At 42.9% G+C, this 15,821-nt stretch overlaps 1 protein-coding gene across 1 annotated transcript in view; it reads right to left on the bottom strand.

Moving 5' to 3' along the window:
* The window catches only part of PAPPA (pappalysin 1), a 244,000-nt gene that overhangs the window by 159,791 nt on the left and 68,388 nt on the right, over nucleotides 1-15,821 (bottom strand). Inside the window, exons 6-7 of the mRNA XM_019453913.2 lie at nucleotides 11,318-11,439; nucleotides 3,306-3,804 (exon numbers count right to left, since the gene is read on the bottom strand). Of these exons, the coding sequence (XP_019309458.2) occupies nucleotides 3,306-3,804; nucleotides 11,318-11,439 (621 nt within the window). The remainder of the gene's footprint in view (nucleotides 1-3,305; nucleotides 3,805-11,317; nucleotides 11,440-15,821) is intronic.

Genomic DNA, 15,821 nt, shown 5'->3' with positions numbered 1-15,821 from the left:
AGAAAGAATAAATATTTTTGCTGAGAGAAAAAAATGAAGACAAAGGTCAAAGGGAATCATGTAATGGGTTGAGTCAGGAAAGAAAAAGAAAGCATTTTTTTCTCTCTCTCCTCTTTTTCTCCAAAACAGTCTTTATATAGAACTTGTATAAGAGCCAATTTATTTGATATGGAAAAAATGTGAAAGCAGAAAAACATACCACACACACACATGCGTGCGTGCACACACACACACACACACACACACACACACAAAGAGGTATTTGTGTTGGAGTTCAGAACTCAAATTACCAAAAGATAAAGGAGTTGAAATGGTAGGTTGACTTGGAATGATGTTTTACTTGTTTTAGAGTCTCAGAGAACATTCAGGTCAGGAATGTAGTGTAGTCCAGTCTAGGTCTCCAATAAATTCAACGGGACGCAAGAAGGACATAGAGGAAGTCAATGTAGGCCTCAGTCTAGCCATGTGTCTGACACGTAGCCTAAGAAAGATTTGTTGGTGAATGAAAGAACAAATGGTGCATAAAAGTGTGGGTCCGACTAGTGGTGGTTCTGGAAGTAAAGTGGTACAAGACTGTTCATTTTTTATCACGTAGTTAAGGTCTTCAGCACTGAAGTGTGAGCGTCTATAGGAAAGGCGCCGGGTCATTCCTGACATACCCAGATCCCAGTGAACACTTTGGCTCACAGAATGTTCTCAATACATATTCATAAATTGAGTGAGTATTGGGAACAAAACCTTGGAAATCCCAGAGCCTTATAGATCACTTTGAGCAGTGGCTATTAAACTGTATGTAACCATGGGGCACCTGGGTGTCTCAGTCAGTTAAGCATCTGACTTTGGCTCAGGTCACAATCTCACAGCTCATGAGTTTGAGCCCTACGTCAGGTTCTATGCTGACATCTCAGAGCCTGAAGCCTGCTTCAGATTCTATGTCTCCCTTTCTCTCTGCCCCTCCCCAGCTTGCACCCTGTCTCTCTCTTTCAAAAATAAATTAAAAACATTAAAAAAATAAATAAAATAAATGTAGCCAGTCTTAGAGTAATTTGGGAAGACCCTGTAGGCAAGTTTCTGATCAAGTTGTCTAGGCTGAGATCTAAGGACTTGTCCTAAGTTCTCAGGTGTTGTTGTTGCTCCTGGTCTGGGGCAGGAGAACCTGCTTTAGTGCAGTGGTTCTTAAATGTGACTGCACATTATAATCATCTGGTAATATTTTAAAAGACTTGATGGCCAGGCTTTATCCTCCTTACCAATTAAATAAATGCCTGGGGCATTGGTGGAGGGTGGGAGGTGGGGGTGGAGAGGGGATGCTGGCGAAACACAAGTGATTTTAAAGTGCCCCAAGTTTCCATAACATGCACTTGACTTTGAGAACCCCCAGCCTAGTACGTCTTCCTCCTTGTAAATTAAGGCTTCTGAAGCCCCAGAAATGGTAAGTGATTAGCCTAAGATCCTAGAGCAAATCAATGACTATCTGGGAATGGAACTCAGGGGACTCTCGCTTCGTCAGTTGGATTTCCACCATTCCACATTTATCAACTCAAGTCAGCTCTCACAGGCACACAACTCCAGGCAAAAAAAAAAAAAAAAAAAAAAAAAGCTGGATTTAAACTGAGGGTGTAAGGCATCTATGCTCTCCATTGTTTTATAAAGAAATTTTAAGTGGATGCATATTTATAGAATTTTACCACTCTAGACAAGCAAGAAGATGAAAGAGACAGAGTTATGGAATATTTTCAAGGCAAGATGATCCTTTAAATTTTAAGTACATTCTCAAACACAAACCAAGTGCTGCCTCTGAGTTCCTGAACAGATGTTCTTTCTTCATCTCTGAGTCAATGAATGGGCAAGGGTCTGCTTGTGATGTGCACGTTAATTGCTGGTATGTAAAAGGGAGTGCTGGAAAAGTATTTGAAAGTGGTTCTGTCTCTTAAAAAGATTAAAAGTTTCCTCCAGAACTTGGTTTCTATTAATGATTGGCTCAGTAAATATTTTCAAGTAGACAGAGCAGAGATTGTGTCTTCTATCGTCTTAGAACCAAAGAAAGTACCACAAAAAGGCCCATAGAAACCACTGACATGAGCACTGTCATCGCACAGAAGAGGGAAGTGAGGCTCAAAGAGAACTGACGGGCTAATCTAAAATTAGTAAGTGGACCGGCTGGGGCTAAACCAAGGCATCTGACTTCTGAGCTATTGCTCTTTCCAGTACTCAAAGTGTTCCCTACCAATGTCCTTTGCACTTACAGGAGATATTCAACAGAAGTGTGGTGATTAACTTCGTAGATTTCTCGGTACCCAAGGTAGTGGTGAAAGCACCCTCATTTGTTGGATTAAAGCAGAAGTTGGAATCACATCTTTAAGCAAAGACTGGTCGAAGGCACTGGCTTAGGAATCAGGACAGAACCTGATCTTACCACTTTCTAACTATGTGACCTTGGACAAGTGACTTCACGTCTTGAATCTGTTGCACCTTTCTTTGTAAAACAAGAAGGGTAACTGGGCTGGTTTGTGGAGAGGATGAAATAAATGAGTAGAAGATGCAAAGATCTCAGCCCATTGTCTGGCACACAGGCAAAGCACTAATGAGGTCACTATAAGGTGGCCTCTCAGAAAACATAAAACCTGACAATGTTGGAGGAAAAGGTAGCTTGAGAAATGAATATTAAGGATGAAAACTATCTCGCATAAAAGCCGTGAGCATCCCAAAAGGATCTTGGAGACCTAGAACTGCAAGGGCTCTTGAGGATCAAATGGGTTTGAACCTCTCTTCCACTTTGGATAAGGAAACAAAACAAGGACTGTGGCAGGTGATGTTCACCTTCCAAGAACATTCCCATGCAAATACACAGAACCATGCTCAATTCCCAGGCAACCTGCTACTTAACTTCACACCCTTCTCATTCACTGAAAAAGCAATCCGAATGCATGAATCTTCAATTAAATATAAAAAGGAAATCATTAGCAAACTTCCATTCTTCCAATTTCATGAGTAATACCTGACTTACTCATTGCTAATCTTATACAGCCTCCTTCATTTAATTGTTGGGAAAACCAAGAGAGGTCTGGGAATCTTAGAGTTATGTTAGAGCTCTCCCCAAATTCCAGACCTCCTGGTTACTTGTGCTTTGCCATTCTCACCATATCAACTCTGCCTTATTAAGACCATTCCACACCCACTGCCAGGTTATGAATCCCTAGAAGTGAATCTGTCTGTGATGAATGTTTTTCCAAGACAGGCCTTTCTGACACTCCTTACATTTGCCCACCCACAAGACCACCTCCTTATCCAGAGAGTGCACTTACGTGTCCATGAATCTTCTATTGAGGTGTAGAAGGGAGGCCACATCCACCTGGAGAGGAGGGTCCCGGACCACCTTGTACTGCAGGGGCTTACACTCTAGGCAGAGCGGGCTGTCAGCAATGGAGGTCAACATGGCCGCATCAATCTCCAGGTGCTCATCCAATGTGTAGATCTGGATGCCGTACACCTCCTCACCCACATCCCGGAGTTTGATGGTCAATGGGACATCGCAGAAGACGTTCTGAGGGCCCAGGGAGATGTTCTTCCCACTGACAGTCAATAGTTTGATGTCATTGACAGCCCCACTAGAGTCCCAGTCAGTGGAGACAAAGGTTACCCATATGGTTAAAGACTCAGGGACCAAAGGGTAGCGAAATTCCAGTTCAAGGTAGCAGCCCTGTGGCTCAGGGCAGGCTGGAGGGACTGTGTGTGGGTTGACAGCTGAATTTGGGCTCCAGGTGCGGACACTGGACTTACAGGGCTGTTCAACATCTGGATGACCTATGGAGAAGAGATGAGGGTATGAGTTCCTGAAAGCCCAAGGAAAGTCTGGTCCTTGGAGCTTCCTGTACACAGTAGGAGAGACTGGTCTGACTAGAGCTCAGACAGAGGTGAAAAGAGAGGGAAGATTCTCAGTGTTTTGGTGACTCAGTTGTATGCACAGCATCCAGCCCATCTCCACCCTTGCAATACAGATCTTGGATAAATCACAAAACATTTGCTCACAACTACATTCAAGTAAGTGTCTTACTATTGAGTCAATGCCCAAACTTTCTTTCTTCATTCCCTATTTGCAGGCTTTGCTGCCCCAGATGGAAAGAAGGAAGGGACACACATTTGCTTAACACACATTTGCTAAACATCACCTGAACTTGCTTATTTCTTGCAAAGACTCATCTCAGAGGTGAGGCAACTAAGGCTCAGAAATGTGGAGTGGACTGATCAAAGTTTCACAGCTTGATGTGAAGGTCAGTCAGCATTGGAACCCAGTTTTGTCTCATCTTGAAGTTCATACTCTTTATTCTCCCTACTGCATGCAGAGGCCACAAAAATAAACTAGAATCCTTATAGTACTGCTTTCAGTACAACCTGCTTCAAATGACAGAAGAGCCAGAAACCTCCAGCAAAGAAGAGATGAGTGCAGATAGATCCTCCCATTGGATTGAGGATTCTGGGAGGGAAACTGTGTAGAACCATGAATGACAGAACTGGAAGGCGGCCCTGGAGCCATCTTATCTCTCCTCCTCCTCTTTACCACATGAGGTCATTCCATACCACTGAGCTTCTCAGAGCTCTGTCCAGTCTGACTCAGGAAAGGGGAGGGTTGGGTGAGGTAGGGGAGGGGGGAGAAGGAAGGAGGGATTCTTCTACTCTTTCCCCAGGGAGACAATGCCTCATCCCCACTGATCTCAGCCTGCAGTGACTTCTGAATTTTTCTCTGATGAGATCATGTAGTCCTAGACCCTCAGAGAGCTCTCCTTTGCACTGCTGAGAAAAGTAATCAGGACTCTGTAATGATCGGCTCTAATTTGTTTAAGGGAATCTAACAAGAGATACAGATCACTGGTGAGGGTAGGACGCAGGATCTCAAGTTGTCCTATTAGCCACATTTTTTTCCATCTTTTGGTGGCAAGTGGGATGCTGGGTATTTCCAAATCAAAAGGGAAAAGACAATCTTTGCTGGAAATGGCTTTGTGGTAGTGTTACAGCATCATAGGAATTGCAATGTGAAAACTAGAAAACCATTTTGGGTAGAAAAGCTATTCCAGTGAAGGCTATAAAAATGCCTCCAATCTCCATGCCTCTTCCCAGCCAAGGGAGAAGAGAGAAGACATCAAGTGGACATGGAGAAGAGAAAAAGAAAAGAAAGTGGGCGGGGGGGGGGGCGGTTGAGAAGAATTCAAAAGACTTTTTAGATATAACACATCAGAGCGGGAATAAATGGATATAACTACTCCACCATTCCTAGGCAAGGTTCATCCATTTCAGCAAATGCTGGCTAGAAGTGACACTGCCAGTGATTTAAGTCAAAGGCACAATTAAGACTCCCTAGCGAGGCTGAAGCTTTCCTTCGTGTCGACTCTCCAACCCGACGGAGTCCCTGATTGTCTTAGCTTTATGAGTTGTTGGCACATACATTATCATTTATTCACTGAGCTTTCCTGAGGGCAACATTTTAATGTATATGGAGCACATTCCCTAGCCATTAATGTATTCATCTGTTTGTCATCAAGATCCTGTAAGACAGTTATCATTTTTGTCTCTCATATCTCTGTTTCACTCAATGACAGGTAGCCTTTATTTAATATAGTACCTGGTCCATAGACAGTGATGATAGTGGATATTCAATAAATATTTGTTAAATGAAGAATCTTCTATCTTGCTAATATGGAGTTAAAAAAGCAGCGAGTGCTTTGTGGAATGCAGAAGCCCATTGCATTATGGTGAGTGCCAGGTGAACATTCTACCTCCTCCTCGCACTTTCTCTTGGAACTGGAAAAGGATGCAACAATCTTTCTCCTTCTTTGGAGAAAATGGCTATCAGTGATGGGAGCCACAACAGAGCAAAGATGACAAATGTGTCTGTCCCCTGCCTTCTCCCTGATTTCTTGTTAATCAACAGAGGGACCAAATGCTTTTCAAAGGACAGTAAGGTGAGCCTGGACCTTACAGTCAAGTAGGTAAAGAGGAATGGAGATCTTAGCAAAGCTTGTGCTTGTACTGTCATCAGAGACAAACTTTTACATGTCAAAAAGAGCCTCAGGGTTATAGAGTCCAGCCATCACCAATGCAGCAACCCCTTGAACCATGCCAGGCTCCACGAACTGACCATCCTGAGTTCGGTGCCAGGCCAAACATGTTACATGCCTCATTTTTGCAATAAGTCTACGGCACAGGTCTTAAGAAACTCATTTTCCAGAAGAGGGAACTGAGACTCAGATGGTTAAGTCACTCCCTGATGGGGAACAGAATATTATGTGATACTGTTCATCCAGGCAGCATGCCAAACTTTGAAGCAATGGAAGCTGGGCTGAACTATAAGCTCATTGTGTCCCCTACTCTGATGATACCTACCTCACAGGGGTGCTGTAAAACTCAAAATGGGATGGTATACTTATCAGATGTCACAAATAGATTAGCTCTGTTATGAAACATAAGGAGGAAGGAACGGGGAAAAGCTTGGGAGGAAGAGGTAGTCTAAGCAAAGAGAACAGCTTGAGAGTGAACAGGAACAAAGATGACTGTGGTTGTGAGTGCAAGGGAGAGTAGCAAGTGGTGAGGCCAGCAAGCTAAACATAACCCAGATTCTGGAGAGTCTTGTATGGCACTTTAAGGAAACTGCACTTTATATTGAGAAGGATGGAGGGGCTAGTGAAAAATTTTAAGCAAACAAGTGAAAATTATCTTTTAGCAAAACCACTTTTTAGAGTCACAGATACTATCTATCCATCTATGTATTTGTCCATCTATCTGTCCGCCTGTCCATCCATCCATCCATCCATCCATCCATCCATCCATCCATCTGTCCGTCCAAAGAATAATTACTGACTGCCTGGTCTGTGCCCAGTGCTAGGCTAGTCCCTGGGAAAACAGGTTTCTATACACATGGCCTCTGCCCCCATGGAGCTTCTAGTCTAGTGAAACCAGGTGAGAAATGATTGTACTAACACAGACAATCACACCTGTGGCTTGGACAAGGGACCCTAAAAAGAGATGAGGACCAACCCAAAGTGCCTAAGAGGGAAAAAATGAACAAGGCTAGAAAGTTGACTGGGAGTGACTGTGAGGCAGGGAAAAGGGCAGAGAAAAGGGGGAAGGGAGGAGAAGGGAAGGAAGGAAGGAGGAAAAAAGAAGGAAGGGGGAAGAAAGAAAAGCATGAAAGTACTGTTACTTCATTATTAATACCTACCCTTTTGTATATACGGTGATTACATGAAAAGGTACATGTTGATACAAGCCGTGCACTAGAAATGAGGCTACATATGTGTGAAATATATTTATATATACTTATGCTGATTTAAATGTACATTTATGAAGATCCATACAGACACCTATTATATATCTTTGTGTATATACCCTGCAGCTGTTGACACAAATAGAGTTATAAAAACTTAGTGCCAAGTTTTTCCAGATGAATACTTCAGCACACCTGAAATATTATGGGCAGAAAAATGGGGGAAAGGACTCACACAGATAAGAAAAAATGAAAACAGCTAGTGCCATGTGTCACTCTCACGGAAAACCCAACATTTGCGAGATGTTACATGCTTGGACATGTGATCTTACCAGAGATCTGAGTTGATGAGGCCTAACTATCTCAGTCCTGGGTGACAAGTGTCCATGGTATTAAACATCTCAAGAAACACTCAACTCTGAAATACAGTTTTTGCTCAAGATATAGGAAAACAGGGTTTCTTCTGAGTCCAATCACCTTCTGTGGCCAAAGGCAAGAATTTCTGTGACTGTATTTACCTGAAGTTCATGGAACAGAGTTAATGGAACACCACAGATGTGCAATAAATATTTGTTAAATGATAAATATTCTATCTTATTAATATGGAGTTAAAATAAAGAAGTTACAGCTCTGTGGAATATTAGAGCTAGAGAGAACGTTTATTCTGTGCATGAGATGCTATCTTCAGAGAAGCTAAGTGACTCATTCAAGGTCACAGAGCACATTAATGTTGGGGCTCAGACCAAGGTCCAGTCCTCTTTATCCCCCCACCCCAAAGATCTGTCTGGCATTGCTCATGGGTTTGAGAGTTTTATGTTAGTTTGGGAAGTCTAAAAACTTAAACATGCAAAGATAAATAGGATGAAAATGAGTTGAGAAATAAATTGCAGAGTTTGGCTCATGGAAAAGTTTATTTCTTCAAGGATATTAAAAGGGTCTGAGCCAAAAGGATCACACAGCCTGTAATAGGATGCTCTAAAAAAAGAACAGTGTCTTTTCCTGGCCTGCATGCACTAAATTTACATATTCTGAAGGAAAACCCAAGGCTGCTGGGTTTCCTTGCATGCCTGAGTCAGCTCAGGGAACGAGGGGGCTCAGCACTTCGAGTTGAACTCTGCTCTACATCGTGCTTTAAGAAGGTCAACAGCAAACCAGGAACAGAGCTAACCAATTGACAGTTGGGTTGGATGGAGGTGTGGGGAGATGTCTGAAAATTATTTCATTCATGCAACTGGCAGAACAAACCAAGATGGTTTTAGCCAGAGAAGTCTCAGTGGAGAGTCTTGCTGATTATATCTCCTAAATCTCTCTCAATTCCATTGACTTCTCTCCATTTCTCACTGCCACGGACCACACCCTGGCCACCACCATCCCTATTCCAGATTCCTGCAACAGCCACTGCTCCCTTTCCCCCAGCACACTCCTCAGGCTCTTCACCACAGAGCAACCCACGCAATCTTGACAACATGTACATCTCGCCATGCAACAGACTCCTGCCAAGGCACGTGGTGCCTCCTTGCTGCCCTCAGGAAAAACCCATCGTTATCCAGTCATTATAGAACACTCAGTCCAACCTTCCCCGACTCCACACCTTACTCTTCATGCTCCAAACCCTCTTAATCTCTCAGAGCATTACTGAAGACCTTCTGTTTATGAGGGTTACATCTACTAGTAGTTGCCATACTATCAATGAAAACTGAGAAACTTTAGAACACAAGAACACATATGCATGTGCTCTATAGCTATTGGAGCAGTAATAACATCACATTCCATGCAGGACGGGAAAGCTCCATTCTCACGAGAGACTGGGAGTGGAAATGGTAATCAGTATCATAGCATCATTATGAAAATAATTTTGGTCTTTGAAGATACCCTATAAAGTCTCTAGGAATGCCATAATCCTCCAGATCAGACTCAAAAAACCACTGTTCTAAACATACCCAGCTTCTTTCATGTTGTCAAATGTGCCTTGCTCACTGGTCTGGTGACATTTCCTGGGTGGCCTTAGTCTCAGTTCTACATGAGGCCAGCTTCTCACTGCTTCCCCCAGCACTCTGTGCTTCGATCAGCATGGGCCTCACTGCACCGGCTGGTTACCATCCAGCACCACTGTTAGATGGCCAGCTCCGCCTTGCCCCATGCACCCAGCACAGTGCCAGGCACACAGTTCCTACCGTGGTCACAGGTGAGACTTGTTCATTCTGTGCGCACACAATGTGTTGTCAGCTGGAAGAGACACGCATTTTCTTCCAGGAAAACCCAACGTGGGTTCTGCTGGCATGGAAAAGTCACGACTGTGGATTTCAGAAAGAACTTTCTAACGAATGGAAGGCCAAGGAATGTATGAGCTGGTGCTAGGAGAGCCTCAGTGAGGGAGGGCAGGAGGGGGATTCCTGCACTGGGTGGGAACTGGGGCTGGATGACCCAGCCACCCCTTCCAAGTCTGACAGCCCGTGATTCTGTGAGGCTGAACTGAGGGCTTCTCCCAGACATCCCTCTTGCTTTACATTCCAGATGGATTTGTTTAGAGTTCCCAAGTTCAGCTCTCATTTTTATTTTAAGCTACTTTAGAAGATAACAAAGTACAGTGCTGTCATTTTTCTCCTTCACTTTCCTCTCTGATCCCTCTCCCTTGCTTTATTCTCTGGCTTTTTCTTTCCAACCTCCTTTCTAAAAATATAAAGGAAAAGAGGGGAGTTCTCACTGAACCTCAGTGAGGAATCAGATTCTGCTCCCTCTGATGGACTGTGGTCCCCACCCAGGGACCATGGACATGAGCTGCCCTGCACAGAAGCAAGAGGGACCGGGTGGTCGGGGGGGGGGGGGGGGCAGAGTTCTAAGCGGAAGTCTCTGAGGGTAAGGGAGAACATGGGGTCTCTGCCAGCCTGGCTTCAGACACTAGATCTGAGCCCTAAAGAAGGGGACATTGCAAAAGGAAACTGAGTAGGCAACTTTCCATGAGATTCTGTTAAGTTCCAAGTGGCTGCTGCAAAGCCAAGTGACCATGGGACAAAGAATTGGGTAAAAGGCACTCTCTTAATTTCTGTAGAAAACCCAGTAGATCTGGCAGTGTGCAGGACTAGAAGACAGCACAGAGACTGTTAGCCCTAGGGAGGTCTGGGAGACCCCCAGACGGGGAGGGTGTGGTCATGGGGAGAGCCCACAACAGTGGCAATCACGAGGTGCTTCCCTCAAGTGTCTTGCTGATAAATGGATCCCAAAAAGGAGGGTACATGGCAGAAAACATTGAGAGGGATAGCTGTGGTGTATATGTGGATGCCCTGGGGATTCTCAGAAACAACCAAAGAAGATAAAGACTACTGAAACCTTGACCACCCCCTGCCCCCCCACCCAGGTATGTGTGCTGATTCTAAGGTGATCTTGAACCAACAGTCTGTCGGGGTCAGGAGGCGTGTATAAACACACATACAAGCTGTGTCTTTATCAGGTGTGTGGCCTCAGGCACTTGTTCAATATCTCAGCACCTTGGTTTCCTCAAATTTAAAGTGGGATGTCATACCTAACGCAGTGAAGAGTTCAAAGACTATGTGTTGAATCGACGCATGAGTATTGGCCTTGATCTTGGCCCAAGGGTGCAAACTTCTAGTTGTACGATGAATAAATTCTGGAGTTTTAATATACAACATGGGGACTCTAGTTAATAATACTGCATCATACACTTGAAAATTGCCTAGAGAGTAGATCTTATATGTTCTCACCACAAAAAAAAAAAAAAAAAAAAAAGTATGAGATGATGGATGTGTAAACTAACCTTACTGTGGTAATTACTTCACAATGACACATGTATCAAATCATCACTTTGTACAATGTGATGTTAGATGTCAATTATGTCTCAATAAAACTCGGGGGGAAAAGACAAAAATAAAATTTTAAAAAATAAAATTAATAAAAGAATAAAATTATAAAAATAAATAAATAAATAATAAAATAAAATTTAAAAACTTGGCCTTGAAGATTCCATAAAGATCAAATGAGATAGTATGTAAAGAGTTGTTCTTTGTACCCCTAACCTGTAAATGAGCTTCCAGGTGGCCTTACCTTCTGCTTCCCGAGGACTCCAGTGTCCTGATGGGCCACAGGGCATCGGGGAGGAGGCATTAATGGCATACTGCACCAGGATTCTCCCTTCCAGACAAAGTTCACATGCTGATCCCAATTCTCTAGGAGGCCAAGGAAAGAAGGGAAATGCACTGACTTAGGAACGGTTGAATGAGCTCCTGATCCAGGGCAGAAGACACAACAATTCCACATTACCCTATCCTCCTTATCCTTGCCAAAGATTCCAGAATATGAGCATAAGTGAAATTCCTCCCCAGGGTTCAGCAAAGATCTTATTTAGGCCTATGTGGTTTCTGTCATAACGACAGAAACACTTCTTTAATTTCAAGCAGCACAGAATCAACAGGCCAACTACTTACTACCTGTACTAATCTTAGTTTCATCAGACATTCAAGGCTCCACTGAGGACTTGATGTGTGCTTGCGAAAAAATCTTTAGTCCCATTTAACCTCAAATTTTATTCTTTTAACAGTGCTTATCAGGTACCTCCCATGTGCCAGACACCATCCTGGGTCCTAGGTATGAAATACAAAGAAGGCATGATCTAGTTCCTTCATTCAAAAATGAGTTGGGTGAACCAGATGGTGCCTATAGAACCTTCCAGCCCTGACACTGTGCGGATGGATGAATCACCTTTGATTTAACAATGAAAAGCAGTTTCTTTACCATGGTATCAAATTCCTTTTAGCAGCTTTCCAAGGGGCAAGCCAATCCCTTGAAGGGAACAGCCCTAGAAGTGGAATGTTACGGTGGCTTCCACTACCATCTAGTGTCTCATGTATCTGGATTCAATCTCCCCTTAGCCACAATAGCCTCTGGGATCTTGCTTGTTCTCCAGACTTGGCATCTGTTTAGGAGGCAGCTGCCAGGAGGGGAGAGGGATCAGCCCATTATTTCTCAAAATGCAATGGTCCTGCCAATACCCCTTTCATCATTCCTAGAAGAATCTTTATCCCTTGACTACCTGAAAGATACAGTGGAGGAGCCTTAGGGCTTTCCCTTCACAGAGAAGCTCTATAGCCCTTGGGATCACATGGTAAGAAAGAGTATACTTGTAAGCATCTGTCTATTGGTGTTCCCCATTCCTCTTCCACACAGCTACCAGGGAACTCATCCCCAAACCTATATCTTAACAGATCATTCTCCTGCTTATCTGCTTATATGGTGGTCAACATATGTGGATGGGTGGATGGGTGAATGGGTGGGTGGCTGGGAAGATGGATGGATGGTGGATGGGTGGATACTGGCTGGGTGCATTGGTGAGTGGACGGGTGGGTGGATGGATGGATGGATGGATGGTGGATAGGTGGGTCGTAGATGGGTGGATAGATGGGTAGGTGGATAGATGAATGGATGAACACCAGTAACTCAGACATGTTGCTAAGACTCATGACTAACCTAGTCTAGACCCTCAAATTGCAGAATTTGCATCCTCAGCTTTATCACTGTAAATATAAAATCATACATAGGTAGAAATTTTGCAAGCATATTGATATCCAGTGGTAGGAGAATGATGAAATAGCCTAAGATTAACATGGTCAATAAAATGGTAAAAAGTCATTACAAAAATGTTCCCTGAAATTTCATGGAATGCTATAATGTTAAGTGAAAAAGTTGTATTCAAAACTGAATTTATAGCAGCAGCTCAGTACTGTTCAAATAACTTCAATATTACAAAATATTGGCAGCAATGTCTGGGTGGTGGAACAAGTATAGGATGATCCCCATTTTTATTCCTTCTGGTTTTCTGAATTTTCTATATATTTTGAATATCTAGGAGTTACTCCTGGACTAGCAATCACAATAATTATACAAATATACTTGTAGACAGGGAATGAGGAGTGGAGAGAGAGTTCCTTACTCTGGAAGGCTGAGTTCCATTACAATGACCACAAACCATGCATAGCGGCTCAGAGTCACATGACTGGCTCTATGATGACAATGAGATTATAAAGGTTCTGGGATGGAATCAGGAACCACACTGACCTTAATGGACATGGAACCTTTCTTTCTATTTCTTTATATGTCATGCTTCAGATGACACTCATAGAGTGAGTGCCCTGTACTTCACAGAGTTCTTGACACATCCTCGGTTTCCAATAAATACTTTGATGAGTGACTAAACCATCATCCACCTGACAGTAAATGTGCCTTGTTTGCACAGAGCCCTACAAAGTACCTTTGGTCGTATTCAATCATTGGTTCATGTATTCATTCATTTTTTCATCTGTTCATTCAATGGGTAGTCATTGAACAGCCTCTAGCTGTTAGCACTGTACAAGTACCAGACATTGACCATCGAAGGGTGAGGAAATTAGATGTGCTACCTATACCTCATAGAGCTTGCAGCCTGGTGGATAGTCCATAAACAAGTAGACAGATATAAAATAACAGGCTCATTAAGTTCTAGAAGCAAAGGAAATGTAATGACGTATGCAAGAATACCAGTGGGAGAGGTGTACTGGGCTAATTAAAATTGGAACAGTCATGAAAGGCCTTAGTGAGGGAATGCCATCTATGGTGAGAGCTGAAGGATGACATAAAGAGTGGATATAAAGTATTCCAGGGGCAGTCACAGGAACATAAAGGACCTAAGCAGGAAAAAAAGGGCTTGGTGTATAGGGATCCCAAAGGAAGTGTGAGTGACAGGAGTCACGAATGAAGGAAAGAGTGGTAAGAGAGGCAGTTGGACAAATAGGCAAGGATTAGATCATGGGAAGTCCTGTAGACCACATGGTGATCATACATAAAAGAAATGGGAAGCCACTAGAGGGTTGTAAGCCACTGGAGCCACTCCAAGTCATGGAGCAACATGATATAATTTACATTTTAAAAAGATTGCTCTGAATGCTAAATGAAACATGGATTGAGGAAAGAAGGACAAAAGTAAAGGCTAAGTCAGCAACTAAAAAGCAATGGTGTGATTCTGGGCAGTGGGTCATGTTCCCATTTTACAGATTAGGAAATAGAAGATCATGAGTACAATGTACTCACGCCAAGGTTATAGCTTGTAAAGGCTTTACCAAAATCAGGAAGTATCTATACATCCAGGGAGTATATAGTATTTTTTTTTTTTACCTCTGGCATTTATTTGATTTTTATTTGCACCTGTATCTACACACACACACACACACACACTCTCTCTCTCTCTCTCTCTCTCTCTGAAATCACAGACATACAGGATGTTAACACTGGAAGAGATCATCTTTCTTACCTAGGTTCCATGAGAATCAAAGCTTAAAGTTCAAGTCTGTGCTAATATGGCAGCCAGCAGTCACATGTGGGTCTTTGAACGTAAGTTAATTAACATTAAATAAATTTAATAAATTGTAAATTAAATAAATTTAAATAAATTCAGTTCCACCCTTGTCACATTTCAAGTGCTTCATAGCCAGTTGGCTAATGGCTACCATATTGGATGGTACAGATAGAGAATATTTCCATTACTGCAGAAGTACCATTGAACAGTGCTTCTTTAAGATGTCCACTGTGTATGATGAGTTTACTTCTCTCCTATGCATCTAGAATGGTACTCATTATGTACCATTCTAGGGAGAATTGAGAAAATAGTTACTCAAGTCATTTGCTGTGTTCTGAGATTTGCAATAGGAACCTTGGTTGCAAAAGGCTAGATGCCCTTTGGCTTACAGATCAGAAGACTGAGGCTGAAGAGGAAGAGGAAATGAATGAGGTTGCAAAGACTTGACACCCAGGTCTCTTGCTTCTCAGTCCAGAATTCTTTCTAATACCCCACCACCAATTGTTCAGATAACTGAAACCATTCCGTCAACACATGTTTGCAAGACAGATAAAAATAAAGGAGTTAGAAAAGCCAGGGGTGGCCTTGAATTATTTATTCAGTTGCCCATGTGTGAGGACACAGGCTGTGGGAGGATCTGAATATGTTTTTTTAAGGAAAACCCTTGTATTCTCTTAGACCACAGATGTGAGGAACAGCAGGAGGACGTAGGGATGGCCAGGGGCGAGAGGTTGGCATTGATGGATGTAGTGGAAAACACCAGAGATTTTGCAGGGAAAGAGAATTTTCAAGTAGCTAAACAGCTCTGGGAAACTTTGTATGAGATGGGAGCTAATATTTCTTGAACATAGAGGGTGTGCTAGGCATACCACAGATGTCACATGTTTGTTGAATTCCCCACAAAATCCAGCTGAAGTGGGCACAATTACGGAAGAAGATTCAGAGGGTCAGAGAGAGTAAGAGGTGAGATGGCTTGCCAAAGGCCCCATAGACCAAGAGTGGTGGAGCGGGGAGCGGAGTGCAGACAATTTGTCAGTAGAGCTTGTATGCTCTGCACCAGGCCAATGCACATGAGTGCAAACTGAGTGTATGCGGGAGTGATAGCTCCATTTCTTTATAACAATTTATTGAACTGGTGGACCAACTTCCTTTAGTCATAGCCTATCGTCTACGTAGCTGTTAACCCTAATTAGACATGTTTCTAAAATGTCAGTTTTAATTTAA

This window comes from Panthera pardus, unplaced genomic scaffold, assembly GCF_024362965.1.
Source record: "Panthera pardus isolate Hobbes unplaced genomic scaffold, ASM2436296v1 HiC_scaffold_20, whole genome shotgun sequence".
Taxonomy (NCBI): domain Eukaryota; kingdom Metazoa; phylum Chordata; class Mammalia; order Carnivora; family Felidae; genus Panthera; species Panthera pardus.
Note: the sequence above shows the minus strand (reverse complement) of the source record. Positions and strands in the feature narration are given on the sequence as shown.